Below are 16,847 nucleotides of genomic sequence, written 5' to 3' on the forward strand. Positions count from 1 at the left end.
GTGTTCATTCATTTTAGGAATTTTGTACTTTTTTTGGAGGGGGGACTAGACAATATTTGTCCGTACAGAAAAGAGCACTATTGTCTGAAGCAGAAGAATTCAGTATATTGTATAGCATGTTTCTAGTAAAGTTTGAGGGACCACTGCATTGTTTACAAGTGTGTATTACTATGCTAGTGCTCTGCAAAATTAAAACACCCCATGCAAACTGCTGTTACTCTGTTCCCTTGCTCTTGTCTCCCTCCCACCCTTGCAGGGCCAGCTGGAGACTGCTGGGTCTTCCATGCACTGCTTCCTTAGCTCTCTCAGTTCTTTGATTCAAGAATAAATCAGGCATTATTGTGTTGCATATCTATTTTCCTCTTCCCTCATTTGATCTCACAGCAGCTGATTAAACATTCAGCCTTGACCCAAATCTTTTCCATGGGTCCTGTGACCTGCATTGCATCCCTTTAGGTTGGTTTGAAGCCTCAGAAATTCCGCAGGTGAAATTAGAAACTGGCACCCACATTAAGAGGGTAGTGAGAGACCGAAGAAGGTGGCAGGCCACTCCAGGTCGGTAAGTGGCTGTCTCAATAAGCAAGGGAACTTACATATGAGGCTTGTCGTACGCAGCCGGGAGACGAGTAGATCTCTGCACCTGCCTGACAGAATCTTGAAGTTTATATAGAGACCTTCACTGGGTTCAGTCATGTATTCAGTCCAGATGGTCTCAACAACATATTGCTCTCTCAAGGCTGCATCCTTGAAAACAGCTCCCATTGTGGGGAGTGGTGGGCAGAAGTTACAGTCCAAGGACAGGGAAGAGGCGAGGAGCCTTTGATGACCCAAGTCCAGCTCAACTGGTGGTCTTGTCTTCTCGATGACCTCCTCCAACACTTTAGCATCACGAGTCACCAGTTACTAAAAATATTTTAAGGAATTAAACATAATATTTAGAAGAAAGTAGAGTGATCATGGATTTATGAAAATCTGCAATAGAAACACATTTGGGAGAAAAATATGCTTATATTTGGATGAATATAAAAGGATGATGTTTGGTGAAGAATTGACATCACAAAACTCAACAGAATTAATTTTATTTATGAGATTTTTGGAACTAGAGATCAGTCTGGCAAGAAGAGAAAGTGTGTGTTAGGTACTTTGACGAGTAGATCCACATGTCTCTGTATCTACAAGATGATTTTCTTTAGGAAATGGTGGAGTGGTTTGATGGGGAAACAATACTCTGAAGCTGGGTTGAATGATTAAAAAAAAAGAGAGAAAAGAAAAAAAAACATAATTAGTAATCCCAACCACCTACATTTAGGTAATTTTAGACTTCAGAAAAGTTGCAAAAGTAGCACAGAGTTCAGGTGTGCCCCTCATTCAGCTTCCCCCAATGTTATCACCTTACAAAATCATGTACAGTAATCAAAACTGGGAAATTAACATTGGCACAATAGTGTAAACTGCAGACTTTATTCAAATATCTATATTTTATTCTATAGTTTTCCCTTTTTCTGTCCCAGGATCTAATCCTGACTCCTACACTGAATCCAGCTGTCATGTCTCCCTCATCTCCTCATGTCACAGTTCTGTGGTTTTTCCTTGTCTTTTATGATCTTAACACTTTTGAAAAATACCGGTCAGTTGCTTTACAGGATGTTCCTCAATTTGGGTTTGTCTGATGTTTTCTCATAGTTAGAATGCAGTTTTGCATTTTTGGCAGGAATACCACAGAAGTGATACTGTGTCCTTCTCCTCGATTTATCATGTCAGGAGTTTCACGATGATGACGTTGACCTTTGTGGCTTGGTTAAGGTGATACTTGCCAGGTTTCTCCACTGTAAAATATCAGCCCCCCTCATTGCTATTAATAAATACCTTGGGGAGATCATATGAGACAGTGCAAATTTATTTCTCCTCAAACCTTCACCCACTAATTTTAGAATCCATTCTTAGATTTTGTCTGTCAATTATTACTGTTTTCCTCATTCTATATTTATTGATAGGAATTCCTCTGTAGAATTATCCCTTCTCCCTCATTTACTTATCCAATCATGTATTTATGTCAGTATGGACTCACAGATATTTATTTATTCTATAAGTTATAGAACTTTTATTCTACAAATTATCCAATACTATATTTGTTTTTAATTATTTGTCAAAACTACAACATGATTTAAAAGACAGAATAGTATTTTTTTAAAGATTTATTTATTTGAGAGAGAGAGAGAGAGAGTGCGTGAGAGCAGGGGGGAGGGGTAGAGGGAGAGGAGAGAGAGAAACCCAAGCCGACTCCAGGATGAGCATGGAGCCCTACCCCTGGACCCTGAGATCATGACTGCAGCCGAATTCAAGAGTCCAGGGCTTTCCTGGGCTTAACTGACCGAGCCACCCAGGCACCCTTGGATTGAAAAGTATTTCAATTACATGTCTGTGCCATGAATTGGTCCATTTCTTCAATGTTGGACATAGATTTTATTTATTTATTTGAGAGAGAGAGGAACAAGCAGAGAGCAGCGGGCAGAGGGAGAGGGACAAGCAGGCTCCACCGAGCAGAGAGCCCGACATGGGGCTCCATCCCAGGACCCCGGGATCATGACCTGCGCGGAAGGCAGCTGCTTAACCAACTGAGCCCCCCAAGCCCCCCCAAGTTATTTGATACTATTAAAGATTTTTCATATACAGAAATCTTTGAGTTTTTATGTTTTCCATAACTTGGTTTTCTAACAGCAGAATTATTGGATGCTGGAAAAGTTTTTACTGGTGGTTGTGATCTAGGCGGTGGCAACGGTCAACATGTCTACACGGAAATCACACGGTCCACGCACTCCACCCAGACTAGTCAGCGGTGAACTGAGGCTGGAGATCCTGGAGTTCAGGAGGACCTCTGCCGGCTGGGTCAGGTAGCTCAATTGTCAATAACCTGAAGAACACGTAACAATAAAGTTATTGAAGTTGAGAAAGAGACTTCCGGTAGGGGCATTTCTATTTCCGTCAGGGCCTATATTCTTTGCGCGCTTCTTCTATATCCCAACCGGAAATATTTGTACCCCGTTTAGAGCCACGTCGATCCTTGCCTCGGTCCCGCCCACACACAGTGGAAGTATTTCCGGGGTTAGGTTATTCTGCTCCGCCCCGCCGCCGGTGCCTTGCTGGAAGCCCGGGTTCCCCCGGAAGTGGCCCGGGCTTCTCTGTCGGGGTCCGCACCACCCCGCTGCTGCTGAGGCCCACAGAGGCAGCGGCAATGGCAGAGGCGGCGCTCCTGCTGCCGCCTGAGGCGGCGGCAGAGCGGGACGCTCGGGAAAGGCTGGCTCTCTGGGATCGGAGACCCGACACGACGGCGCCGCTGACCGACAGGCAGATGGACTCGGTGCTGGAGCTGAAGGCGGCGGCAGAGAACCTGCCCGTTCCGGCCGAGGTGAGGTGACCTGCTGGAACCGGGCTGGGGCGGCAAGGAGGCGGGGTTGGGATGCCTCTCCGGCGCGCCCGCGGACCCCGGCCTTGCAGACTGCACCCGGGGGCTCTCCTCCCTCCTCCCGTTTCACTGTGGCGGCTCGGGTGGTAGAGGCCCCCTCACCTTCCCGGGCTGTCAGGCCTCGCACTGCCGGCGACCGCCGACTCTACTCTTGGGCGGGGGCGGCTGCGAGGGCGTCCAGTGGCTGGTGTTGGCTGGCACCCAGCCCTCCACCTGCGGCGTGGGACGGTTGGCTGGGAGCCTTCCTTGCCCTGAGCGTCTTGCCCCGGGTGTCCCTGCTCTCAGCTGAGGCATATTCCTGCTGCCCACCATCTCCCAGGAGAGGGCACCGAACCCGAAGAGCTTTGTTTCAGGACAGCCTTCTTCCTATTGGTATTCGTTTACCACCTTAATGAGTAACCCAGCTTCCTCTTTCCATGGGGGCACTTGGAGAGACACAACTTGACCCTGAGTGACGGTTTCATTCATCATTGAGCAATAAGCTCTCCGTCAAGTACAGGTTATGGGAGATCGTTTTATCTGACCTGTAACAGAGCCATAAAATGAATTTTCTTTGAAAGCTGGGTCAGTACATTAGGTAACGCTGGTTTTCGGTGTTAGTGTCAACGTTTTTAATCTTAATTAAAATCTTATGTATATTACCGCTTGTGTCATTCAGTTCAAGTAGTTACAATACCAGGAAGTACATCTTACGAATTGTCAGATGTTTGGCAGGCTTTTTTCTGGTTTTGAGAGCCAGGTTTAGGATTACTATTTTATTAATAACGATGGTTATTTTTTATGTTGGAAGCACTCCTTGTACGCGATTTGGATTTGTGTCCAAAGGCACATTGTTTTTAGAGACACAGTTTTTTTTTTCTCCCCTCAAATATTAGAGGTTGAGAACTTTGATTTGAAAGTTCACTTTCACTGTTACGTGCTCCACCATAAAGTACAGGCGTTCTTTCTTGTGTTTCTCTGTCCACCTGTAGGATGCTATGCTGAAATAAAGGAGGAAACGGAGAAATTTCTTTGGCTTGGCTATCAAAGTCTTTTATTCTCTGGATAATAGAAGTTGTTTGCTTTATAAACGTTCCAGTCTGTTTATGATTGATTTGGCCTGTTACCGAAGCAGGATGCTTGGACATTACAGCGCCTGTGGGGAATATAGTCCACAAGAATAGTAACCCAATTTGCTTTTATTATCTTAGCTTATAAACTATTATTGAGCATGAAGGAAAGGGGTTTGGAGGAAGTAAATGGAATCTTTCATTTTCACCCCATTTTTTTTCGTATTTATGCAGTATAATGCCCACATTCACCCCATGCAGTCATTTAACATATATTATGTGGCTACTCTGGGCTAGGAATTGAGGGTAGAAGGATAAGAAAATCAAGATCCCTAGTCTCATGGAGCTGACATAACTGTGATCAAGAACTTGTAAAAAAAAGAACAAGGTGAGTTCAGACAGTGATCCATGATACAAGGAAAACAAAACAAGATAGTGTGACACAAAGGGACAAGGAAGGAAGCCTAAGAAAGTGACAGTCTAATGTGAAAATTCATGATGGAAAACAAGATGCCGGCCTTGCAAAGACTAGAGAAATAACCTTCCAGGTGGAGGAAAAAACAATGCAAAGTCATGGGTAGGCGATGAGCTTGACAAGTTCAGGGGTTCAGTGAGGGTGTTCTGGTACATGTAGCTTAGATACTGGATTCCTGCGAGAATGAAATGACCTTTATTTACCTGTCTGGGATCGTTCAGAGGACTCATTGTTCTTTAGCTATCTGCAGCCTTCATTTACCTTTACTAAAGTATTTATATGTCTGGTGGGAACATTGGAATTGAATTCTTCATCTATTACCACTCTTAACACTGGTGCTGAAAAAGAATGCCTCAATTTTTATTTTGTCTAGGGTATCTGTAAAGGATTTTCTGTAGTGTTTCACAGTTTTCACAAGATTAATTACTTCCTGAACAACTGGAACTGAGCAGGTTAGTTGAATAGCAAAAGGCCAGCTAAGCTTCAGTAAATATCATAAAGCTGTTAACTTCTGTAGAAAATAGCTTTCTCTTTTATGAAGGGGAACTGGTCTTACCTTGGAAAGAAGTTAAATCTTTGTGTTTTTTTTTTTTTTTTTTTTTTTTTTTGGTGTTAGATAAAAGAATTTGCAGTAAAATATTAGGTAGACTGGTTTCTTATAGCCAGGGCAAATTTTTTAGTGGTGAGGGCCTTTTTCTTTCTGTTGAACTTAGTAGTTCTTGATAAATGGTACAATAATTGATCCTGAAATTTACCTGAAATGTACTGTGACAGTGTTTTCCTTAAGGCTGTGTGTTCTTAATATATTTAACTTCTTTGAGCCTGTTCTTTATAAAATGGGTGGGGTTCATAATAGTACCTTATTTGTCTGATGGGGAGTTGTGAGAATTCAGTGAAGTCGTGTATGTAAAGTTCACGCAGCGAGTGACCTGGTAATATTATATTATATGCTTTTTCCCCCCAAATGATTAATAACTTGAGAGAATAGATTAGAATTTTGTGATCCTGAGCTGGTACAGGTGTCACTCAGACCACAGGTAAGAAAAGAGGTTAAGTGCCTTGAGGAAGGTTCTGGGATTCCATCTATACCTCTTCAATGATTTGCTCCAGTGAGAGAAAGAACATCAGGTTTCATTTAGGGAATGAATTGTTTAGATTATGAAAGTGATATTCTCTAACCCAGAACTGTGCAAGAAGTAAAGTTTGGGAAAGAAAGGTGTATTTGTTTTTTTCCTGGACCTGCTTAACTCGTCAGGTGAGGTTGATAGTTTATTGTAATTATTATTTAAGATGTTGACATACCATTTGCATAAACTATACAGTAGCTCTCTAGGACTGCCAATTAGGAACCTAGATCTGTGCTCTTCTCTCTCTGGTGGTAAATATCTGCTCCATCTGGAAGCCAGCACAGTGTGAGTGAGCCAGAGGACTCAGGAGTGAATGAGTGAATGAGAGCCAGTTTATTTATTTATTTGTTTAAAGTAATTTCTACACCCAGTGTGGGACTCGAACTCACGACTCCCAGATGAAGAGTTGTGTGCTCTCCCGACTGAGCCAGCCAGGAGAGCCAGGAGTGAATGAGAGGTCAGGACGGGAAAGTTTGTGACACCACCACACCTCTTCTTGATTTTCCTTTCCATTCCAGGTGCTTTGAGAAAAGAAGACAGCTGAGCAAATGTACCTAATGGGGGCATTTTCTCGTACTCTTTTAAAAAGCAACTTGTTTTGTTTCTTTAAAAAATTACTTCTTAGAAGTGGTCTGCTTGGCTTCTCTCTTGCTTGGTTTGAGAGTAAATGGTTTTGTATTAGTGCGAACAAGGGAACAGGACAGGAAGCCTCCTTCTATTTCTGGTATTTAAAAGTCCTTATGCAGGGGGCCTGGGTGACTCAGTTGGCTCAGGTCATGTTCTCAGGGTTCTGGGATCGAGCCCTACATGGCGCTCCCTGCTCAGCGGGGAGCCCGCTTCTCCCTCTGCCTTCCACTCCCCCTGCTTGTGCTCGCTCGCTCTCTGTCAAATAAATAAATAAAATCTTTAAAAATAAAAGTCCTTATGCTTGAAAAGTAGTTAGTATTTGTACATAATCAAATAGAATGCTTTTTCATATATTCAAATTATGTTTACTCACAACGTGACTATAGACCGTATCTGGAATATCTGCATTACCTTCTCAAGTATCTAGAGTTTTCATATGATTTGGTTTTCTAAAGTAAATTAGAAGATAAATATTTTTTGGTTCAAGATGACATACTGACCACATGTGTATGACACCCTTGGTCCTTTTGACATGACAGTAATATTTGTGTGGCACCCCAGAAAGAAAGACAGTATCAGTAAACTTGTAGTTTTGATAAATTTATGGAAGTCAGGAAGTATGTACAACCATTTAAAAAATCTAAAGACTTAATTACAGAATAAGGTATAAATATTATTCATTTTGAAGATCTAAAAAAAGGTGGCATAAATGACAGGATTTGAGATTAAATGTAGAAGAAAATATTAGGGAGACTCATTTCTTCATTTTACTTAGTGGGGACCTCAGATTGATGAATTGAGTGAAGACTGCTGTAAATCTGTGTTTTAGAGTTATGGGGTAACCACCAAAAATATTGAAAATGGTTAAATTGGCTAAAAGTTGGAGTTGGGGGAAGGATTTTACTTTTCCATTATAATTCTTTTGATGATTTAGAATAAAATTATGTTTATGTGCTTTGAATAATTTCTATAAGGGAAGATTGATAAAAATTGCAAATTATCTCTTTCATTCCTTCTTAAGTTCTTCATTCTGCCCTCAAAATCCTTAGAAGAATTTCTCAATTATAAACACTGGTATTGGGATGCCTGGGTGGCTCGGTCTGTTAAGCATCTGCCTTTGGCTCCGGTCATGATCCCAGGGTCCTGGGACTGAGCCCCACATCGGGCTCCTTGCTCAGCAGGGAGCCTGCTTCTCCCTCTGTCTGCTGTTCCCCCTGCTTGTGCTCTTTCTCTCTCTCTGACAAATAAATAAATCTTTAAAACAAACAAACAAAACACTGGTATTGCCTCAGAGAAGAACAACTGGAAAGATGGAAAAGAAGAAGGAAGACTTGGTTTTTACTTAAATAATCATTCTGTACTCCTGGACTTCTAAAATAATGGGCCTGTTATAGTTTAATGACAGACAGTTATGAATTTAAAGTGAGAGAGTAGGGGCGCCTGGGTGGCTCAGTCATTACGCTTCTGCCTTCGGCTCAGGTCATGATCCCAGCGTCCTGGGATCGAGCCCCACATCGGGCTCCCTGCTCAGCGGGAAGCCTGCTTCTCCCTCTCCCACTCCCCCTGCTTGTGTTCCCTCTCTCGCTGTCTCTCTCTCTCTGTCAAATAAATAAATAAATTCTTTAAAAAATAATATAAAGTGAGAGAGTAAAATCCATACTCTGTTGAGAGACAATTGAAAATGATGCATATTAAATGAAAAAGGCAAAGTGTGTGTATAGCATACTATTAAAAGGTACACTTCCCTTGTCTATATATAGGCTATTATAGGAAAGAATCCCGAGAAACTCGTAACTAATAGCTTCTGAGGAAGGAACTGGATGGTTGGAGAATGGGTCCAGGGGAAGGGGACTTCTACTGAATGTCCTTTAAATTTTGTGCCATGTAAATTTATTATCTTTTCAAGTAACTATGTTTAAAAGACTGCTATGTATATTATAAATGATTCTGGAACAAGAGGAATTTTACTTTTTTTCTGTAATTTGTGATATATTGTCAAGTGGTGTCAGAATTATATGGTTTAAGACCTCATAAACTCTGATAGAATATGATTATTACATTTTCATTTTGCAAAACCATGTATGTGGTATTATAACCAGAGTTTTGACATTGATTTATATGACTTTTAAAGATACATTTAAGATCTTTTTTCTCAAAGGGATTGAATTAAGGATAGATATAGGTCTTGGTGGTATTGAAGGACTGAATTTTGCTAGGGCCTCTATGCGTTTTCAGTATTTCAAATGATTGCCCTAGTGTTTACAATATATTTCTTTAATTAGTCACAGTCTGCTTTTAAATATTATACTACTTCATGTGTGAATAAGAATCTCACATTAGTATGCTCCCAATTCTTCCCCTCTCTTTTGTACTATTGTTATGTATTTTACTTTTACATATGTTTTAAACCCATGATACATTGATACTATGTTTACTTTTTACATTTATCTTTCTGAGTGATTAAAAAATTTAAAAATTGTCATATTTACCTTTATTTAAACCATTTCTGGAGCGCTTTAGTTTTTTTTGTTGTTGTTGTTTTGTTTTAAGATTGAGGTTCCCATCTGGTACTTATGTTCTATCTGCTTTTGAAGAACTGCCTTTAACATTTCTTGTAGTACAAGTCTGCTAGAAATGCATTCCCTCAGCTTTGTTTAAACAGTCTCTATTTCCCTTTCATTAAAAAAAAATATTCTAGATAAAGAACTCTGGATTGACAGTTTTTTCCTTTTATCACTTAAAAGATTTGCCTAATTTCTGATGAGGAGTCTCCTGTAATTCTTACCTTCATTCTTCTGCATGTAAAGTCTTTTTTCCTTCATCTGCCAAGATTTTCTTTTTAACTTTGTTTTTCAGGAGTTTGAATATGTGTCTAGATGTGCATTTGTGTGTGTGTGTGTGTTTGTGTGTGTATTCTGTTTGGGATTCTCTGAGCTCAGAACTGTAGTTTGGTGTCTTTTATTATTTTTGGAAAATTCTTAACTAAAATATTTTTTCTACCCTATTCTCTCTCCTTTTGGTATTCAGATTATGCATATACTAGATAATTTGATACCATCCAATTCTTCTTGGATAGTGTGTTCAGTTTGTATTTTCTCACTGTTTCCCTTTGTGTGTTTACTGTTGGGTTATTATATTAACTGTCTTCAATTTCATGGATTCTTTAGCTGTGTTGAGTGTACTGATGAATCCCTTGCAGCAGCCCTCTGTCCAGCTTTCTTTTACCTTAGCCTAGTATCCTTGTGCTTTCTGGTATGTTCTTCAAATCTGAGCCTGATCCACATCTCCCCTCCCTTTTCCCTTTTAGGTATTGTGTAAACATTGATGATAGAATTATATGTTTGAATTTTTTGTTTTTTAAGATTTTATTTATTTGTCAGAGAGAGAGAGCAAACGCACAAGCAGGGGGAGTGGCAGGCAGAGCAGGCAGAGGGAGAAGCAGGCTCCCCACTGAGCAAGGAGCCTGATGTGGGGCTCGATTCCAGGACCCTGGGATCACGACCTGAGCCAACGGCAGACACCCAGCCGACAGCCACCCAGGTGTCCCATATGTTTGAATTTTGTCGCAGTCTCTTCATATAGAACTAAATTTTATTCCTAGTGAGATATAATTTTATAAAAATAGCTTATGGACTGTTCTGTTCCCAAGAAGCACTCTAGATTCTGATTTATAGATTTACTTATTCTGTTGCTCATAAATAGGAATAATAAGAATAATATGGTAAATAGCAGTAGCTCAGATTTATTGAGTGTTTACTATCTGGCAGGCATTATGCTAAATACACATAGTATTGTCTCTGGGGGGTACCTCCCCCTCTCCAAGGAGGCCACTTTTGTTGGTAATTGGGCTGGTTGCACAGAGCAGGAATAGTGTGACTGCACGGCTTCTCTGCCTCCAGACTCAAAACTGGAATTGAAATGAAACAAAGGCCCTTTTACTTTCCGAACCCTTGGTGGCAGCACACAGTTGCTGGTGATACTTCAGACTCAAGATAGATTCTCACCGGATTTGAGAAACTTAGTTTTTACTGTGTCCTTTTATTACTGAGGTATTATGTCACCATTCAGGAAGAGTTTACACGAATAAGTGGTGCCCTTAATAAGATGTATTTACATATACCCATGACCTCCTGGCTCTTGAGTCAGACTCATTTGTGGGGAGAAGGCAGATGAAGACTTTCTTGAGCATTTTGTTTTGTTTTGTTTTGTTTTGTTTTGTTTTGTTTTTTTTTGGTTTGCAGCTTCCCAGCAGTTTAAGAAGCCTGTTTTGCCACACCTGTGTTTTCTTTTTTTCACAATGGCTTCATGATAGAGATACTGGAATTCTTTTTTTCTTTCTTTTTTTTTTTTTAAAGATTTTATTTGAGAGAGAGAGAGAGCATGAGCTGGAGGCGGGGGACAGAGGGAGAGGGAGAGGGAGAAGCAGACTCCGCCACTGAGCAGGGAGCCCCATGTTGGGCTCAATCCCAGGATCCTGAGATCATGACCTGAGCCCAGAGGCAGAAAGACACTTAACTGACTGAGCCACCCAGGCAGCCCAGATACTGTAATTCTTATTTTATAGAGAAGAAATTGGGGTTTAGAAGTAGTAAGTAACTTGCCCATGGTCACACAGCTTATACGTGAGCAGGAGCAGGGTTCAAACCAGGCTGCACTATAAGGTGCTTTACCGTACCGGAAGGGATGGCTCCACTTGAACTCAGGTACAAAGGGTTGTATTTCTAAATTAGTGATGGTGCATTGTGCATCTAGCTTTTTTTTTTTTTTTTTTTTGCTTTGAAGATCAAATACTATCTTCAGATGAAAGTTTTATATCTAGGAAAACAGATGGGAGCAATTTCCTAAGGCCCTGGGTCAAGGTTTTATATAAGTGGGCTTTAAATGTTATGCCCTGAGGACTAAAAACTGGAACTGAAATGAAACCGGCCCTTTTACCTTACCCTGCAACCACACTCTGTTTATTGTAGGTCTAAAAATAGCATGTCTGTGTGACTATAGGTAAGTTAACACCTGGACTATCTTTAGTAGTGGAGAACTAGAATTGTAGGTTGATGGCCTCAAAGTGAGGCCTTTTAGGTGGGCCTCTTCTGAAACTGGTGGGAAACTCTGAAATTCTATCTACTCAGTTGTAATTTCAAAATTTGTCACCAAGAAGGTGTGTGTGAAGTGTGCCATTGGTAGAAATGGCATAAGGAGATAATTGATAGTTATTGATAATTGATAACTATTGATAGTTAATTCTTGGGTGTGATTTATTTTCTGTTGGTGCTCATTAATCAGGGCAAGCTCTTTTGTTAGATCCTGGGAAGGCAAGCTACTTTCAACAGCATACAGGTTTTTGCCTTTGGTGCCAGTTCACAAGAGGTTCAAGTAAGAAAATGTGTATTGATTAGCACAGATTCACGGCCAGTATTAGAAATGTAACTCAAAAATCTTACTTTATATATCAGCATCACATTTATATTTTGAGACTAACATTTAATAGAAAGAGCCTAGTTGTATTATTATATGGCATTTATTAGCCTCAAATGATTTAATAGAAAACATTTCTTTCTCTTTCAAAACAGTGAGATGGAATAGCAATCTTATTTAGAGAGTTTTCAAGTTATTTAAATATTTTTGTGGCTCTTTTTTTTGAAGCTTCCAATTGAAGACTTATGTAGCATAACATCCCAGTCGCTGCCCATTGCACAGACTTCAGTAATACCTGAATCTACAGAAGACATTCTCTCGAAGGGTTTCACTTCCTTAGAAATGGAAGAAGAAAGAATTGAAACTGCGCAGCAGGTGAATGGCAGTGTTGTTGCTAAGGACGTTTGATTATTCTAAATATCTCAAGACAGGGCTAATAAAAATGTCCTGATTAAAAGTTTGAACATTTGAAACTATAGTTAACATCAGATCTTTCTAGAACAATCTTGATTTTGTGTTAGTTTTGTAAGTGTTTTAAATTAACCTCTTGCCCAATTATACTTGAAATACAGATAAAGATATGATATTCCAAGTGTGGATGTTGATAGCTAGTCATTAGGGTTTTAATAGTTCATGCACTTTTGACTTCCCCCAGTGTATGTTTATGTTAACGTGTCCCCCTCCAGCATGCGTGTGTGTGCACATACTCGCATATGTGCGCACATACCCCTCTGCTTGTTGCTATGTAATTTCTTTTTTTTAAGAACCTAAGTATTCTCTTTAGATGAATCCTTATAGTCATTTTTCAGTAGTTTACATGTGTAATCTTTCCTTGATTTTTATTTATTGCTCATTATAAACCTAAATGTATAGCAGTTTCTTCTGCCACTTCCCCTGTCTCTTCTTTCTACCCTGTAAAAATCAAAGCCTAGGCATTTACCCAGTAAAACAAAAAGCAAGCATGCTGAATTGCATATGTAGTAAGTCAAGAGGCGGTGCTGCAGAGTGAAAAAGAGCGCCACCTCTTGAGATAGGCCAGCTTGGATCTGAAAGTCACTTCCATCACTTACCATCCTTGTGAGTTTAGGCAAATTACTTATATCTTAGGCTTTTAGTTTTCTAATCTGTAAAACAAGGATGTCTGTATACCCTTCTCATGGGGTTTTTCTGAAAATTAGATAATGCATACCCTGTATGGCAGGCACACAGTCAGTGTCCAGTAAATGATGGCTAAGGTACTTGGCAAGCCTTGTATCTTGAGAGAATAAAGCATACCCTTGACTTCAAATCCCACTTGAGAAGATAGTCTTACGCTGTGTCAATGAACTTATTTGGATTATTTGAAAAAAAAAAAGTCATCTGGGCTAAATTTGTACCTATGTATCTCTCTTTAAGAAAAAACCTAGTATATTGAGTTATAATTTATACACAATGAAATATACTCATTTTAAGTATTTTGCTTGATGAGTTTTGACAAGTTTAACTACCACTGTGATCAAGATATAAACCATTTCCATTATCCTTCATGCTTCTTTGTCAGTCTTCTCCGCCTCTTTTTAGTAATAGATATTTTTCATGACTTATGAAATAGGTGTCAGGGCCATAACTCAAACCCAGGTTTAGCTGATACAAAAATTCATGTTCTTAATCCACTCTGTTACATTATTTCAGTTTATATTTTTACATTTCTTATTAGGTAACATTAATATTAACATTTACCCAAAAACCCTAAGTTACCTGTTCAAATTGAGCAAAGTAGCAAATGGGCATTAGCCTCTTAGGAAGAAATATATATTTTTTACATATTGTATCTTTAATACTCCTCCTTGTTTGACTCTGGATATGACCAATGTTTTTAATATCCTTTGCTTTTCCTAGCATGTAGATATTGACTATGGAATTAAATTGTTATCTCCTGGTTAAAAGTAATTATTAATGTCTGATCCCATACAATAAGACTTAGATAGTGTATACCCTTTTTACTTGCTGTTTAGCATGTAGCCACTTTTCATTTTGTCTGTTTTAGTTTTGTTGACAATATAATACTCTTTATTTTTCCAGTTTTTCTCGTGGTTTGCAAAGCTACAAACTCAGATGGATCAGGATGAAGAAACTAAGTACAGGTATGTGGTTCTTGAGTTTGTTGACTATCCTGATTTTTAAATCATACTCATCTGCAGCATTTCATAATCTGTGTCTTCAAACAAAATTAAGGTACAAAGAAAGATCCAACAGCAACATTTTCTTTAAAAAGAGTTAGAAATTGTGTGATTTAAAAAAAATAGTTGTATCATAATAGGTGAAGAAGTACAGACATTGGTTTTTAGATAATTCTAGAAAGATTTGGGTTCAAGTGGGAATTTTACAGGAACTGTAAGAGATATTTGTTGCTTTTCTTTAGGAGTAGAGACCCAAGAGATTTTAGGGATGCCCACCTAGACTGGGTGTAACTATGTGGTTCTGTCTGTGTATATTGTTAGCATGGAAGAAATGATGGTGCATAGTTTCTAGCTGATTTGGGGACTGTGGGTTGAATAACTGCATTTATTTAACATTTATTAAGTGTTATTGCTAGGCAATGTGTTAGGCTCTTTGATACATGATTCCACTTAATCTTTATAGCAGCTATGTGAGGAAAGGTATTATTTTTCCCATTTTACAAATGTGCAAACTGAGGCCTGAAAGTATTAAGTAACTTGCCTAATGTCATAGAGAGTTGGGCAGAGCTGAGACTTATACTCAGGTCTTCTTTTTGTTTTTAAAGATTTTATTTATTTGACAGAGAGAGACACAGCAAGAGAGGGAACACAAGCAGGGGGAGTGGGAGAGGGAGAAGAAGGCTTCCCACAGAGCAGGGAGCCTGATGCGGGGCTCGATCCCAGGACCCTGGGATCATGACCCGAGCCGAAGGCAGACGCTTAGCGACTGAGCCACCCAGGTGCCCCTATACTCAGGTCTTCTAATTCCAAGTCCAAAATTCTTTCCATGACCTTACACCATCGTGGGGTTTTTGGCATAAGTGACCTTAGGGATTGACCTATTCCATACCTTGGGATGGCCCTAGTGTACTAGTTTTTGAAAGTTGGGCCAGTGATTTCTTGCCTTACGTGTGAAAAGCCAGCTTGTGGCTTCGAGGTTGACTCCTTTTGTTGGCTTATAGTTGCAGTGATTTCCTTCTAAATTACTGAAAAAGGCGTTAACATAGTTTTTGAATATGATAAGCTTTAGTGAATGGTCAGACTTCTCTCCTGAAATTCAAGCATTTGGGGAAAAATGAGACTTTGTTGTTTATTGACTCTGCTTATTGGGGGAAAATATTATTGCCAATCCCCTTTTGGTTCTGTTTTCTAGACAGATGAGGGATTACTTGTCTGGGTTTCAGGAGCAGTGTGACGCTATATTGAATGATGTAAACAGTGCTCTTCAGCATCTGGAATCATTGCAGAAACAGTATCTTTTTGTGTCCAATAAGACAGGAACCCTACATGAAGCCTGTGAACAGCTCCTAAGAGAACAGGTAATTTGGAGTATGGGAAAGGGTTAGTGATTGTATTTAATATTTTATTTTTAAGTAGATGAATAGAATTTAATTGTAATTTCTCTAATTTCTCCAAGTATATATTGAACTCTGTATGAGGCCTTGTGCTAAGCATGCAAATTGTTACATTGTCAGACTTTTTTATTTTAAATAAGCTTACATGAGTGAACTGGGCAAGGCAAGCTTTCCTACGTTTTGAGCTGTTATATCTCAGCACAATTTCAGAGTGAAGAGGATACATTAGTTTGCTCTGTGCACACTTTACTATTGACACTTCAGACAAGCACAGTGATTGTAGTAATGGTGGGGTTTATGAAAAGATGAACTGATCTAGATTGCAGTTAAATTTATGATTTAAAGATAGAACATTTAAGTACTTTATCTGAGTTTTCTCTGTGTATTTTGAGTTTTTTTTAAAAGCAATTATTTATTGTTTTATAAAAGATCATATGTAAGTTGCTATACTAATCATTGCTTATTAGTCCATAATTGCAGAAATCTTTGAGCATTAGTCTGAAATCTTATGTCTAACATAAACCTATCTGGTATAAATCTATTCATGTAATTTTGAGACTGGAGTGTTGATTCTTACGTTCTTATGCTAATTTTTTTTTCTTTTAAAAAACACAAGTCGGAACTTGTTGATCTGGCTGAAAACATTCAACAGAAGCTTTCCTATTTTAATGAATTGGAAACTATTAACACAGTAAGCATGGTTTTTTACTTTTTGTAAAGTTAATAACCTTATTTTATATTTCCCTTTCTGAATATAATTTTTAAATTTATAAATTGGCCTGAGTGATATTTGAACTTAATAGTTTGCTTGCTGATAGATATTCCTATTTGTACCCGATGGAGATATCATTACCAGTTCAGAATTTTTCAAATATGATTTAAGTAGTAGTTCTTTTTTCTTTTTTTTTTTAAGATTTCATTTATTTATTTGAGAGAGAGAGAGAGAGCGAGCGAGCACATGAGAGGGGGGAGGGTCAGAGGGAGAGGCAGACTCCCCGCTGAGCAGGGAGCCCGATGCGGGACTTAATCCCGGGACTCCAGGATCATGACCTGAGCCGAAGGCAGTCACTTAACCAACTGAGCCACCCAGGTGCCCTTAAGTAGTAGTTCTTAAGTTATATTATTCTTATTAAAATCTCTT

At 39.3% G+C, this 16,847-nt stretch overlaps 1 protein-coding gene across 6 annotated transcripts in view; it reads left to right on the forward strand.

The window, feature by feature from the left end:
- Nucleotides 1–3,002: 3,002 nt before the first annotated feature.
- The window catches only part of COG3 (component of oligomeric golgi complex 3), a 68,497-nt gene continuing 54,652 nt past the window's right edge, over nucleotides 3,003–16,847 (forward strand). Inside the window, exons 1-5 of one of the 6 annotated variants that reach the window (XM_027588089.2) lie at nucleotides 3,003–3,406; nucleotides 12,382–12,528; nucleotides 14,215–14,276; nucleotides 15,505–15,670; nucleotides 16,323–16,397. In XM_027588089.2, coding sequence (XP_027443890.2) covers nucleotides 3,233–3,406; nucleotides 12,382–12,528; nucleotides 14,215–14,276; nucleotides 15,505–15,670; nucleotides 16,323–16,397 — 624 coding nt within the window. In that variant the 5' untranslated portion in view covers nucleotides 3,003–3,232. Of the gene's footprint in view, nucleotides 3,407–12,381; nucleotides 12,529–14,214; nucleotides 14,277–15,504; nucleotides 15,671–16,322; nucleotides 16,398–16,847 lie in introns of those variants that run through there. The other 5 variants (XM_027588088.2, XR_003518941.2, XM_027588090.2 and 2 more) reach the window with 5 other exon arrangements.

This window comes from Zalophus californianus, chromosome 3, assembly GCF_009762305.2.
Source record: "Zalophus californianus isolate mZalCal1 chromosome 3, mZalCal1.pri.v2, whole genome shotgun sequence".
Taxonomy (NCBI): domain Eukaryota; kingdom Metazoa; phylum Chordata; class Mammalia; order Carnivora; family Otariidae; genus Zalophus; species Zalophus californianus.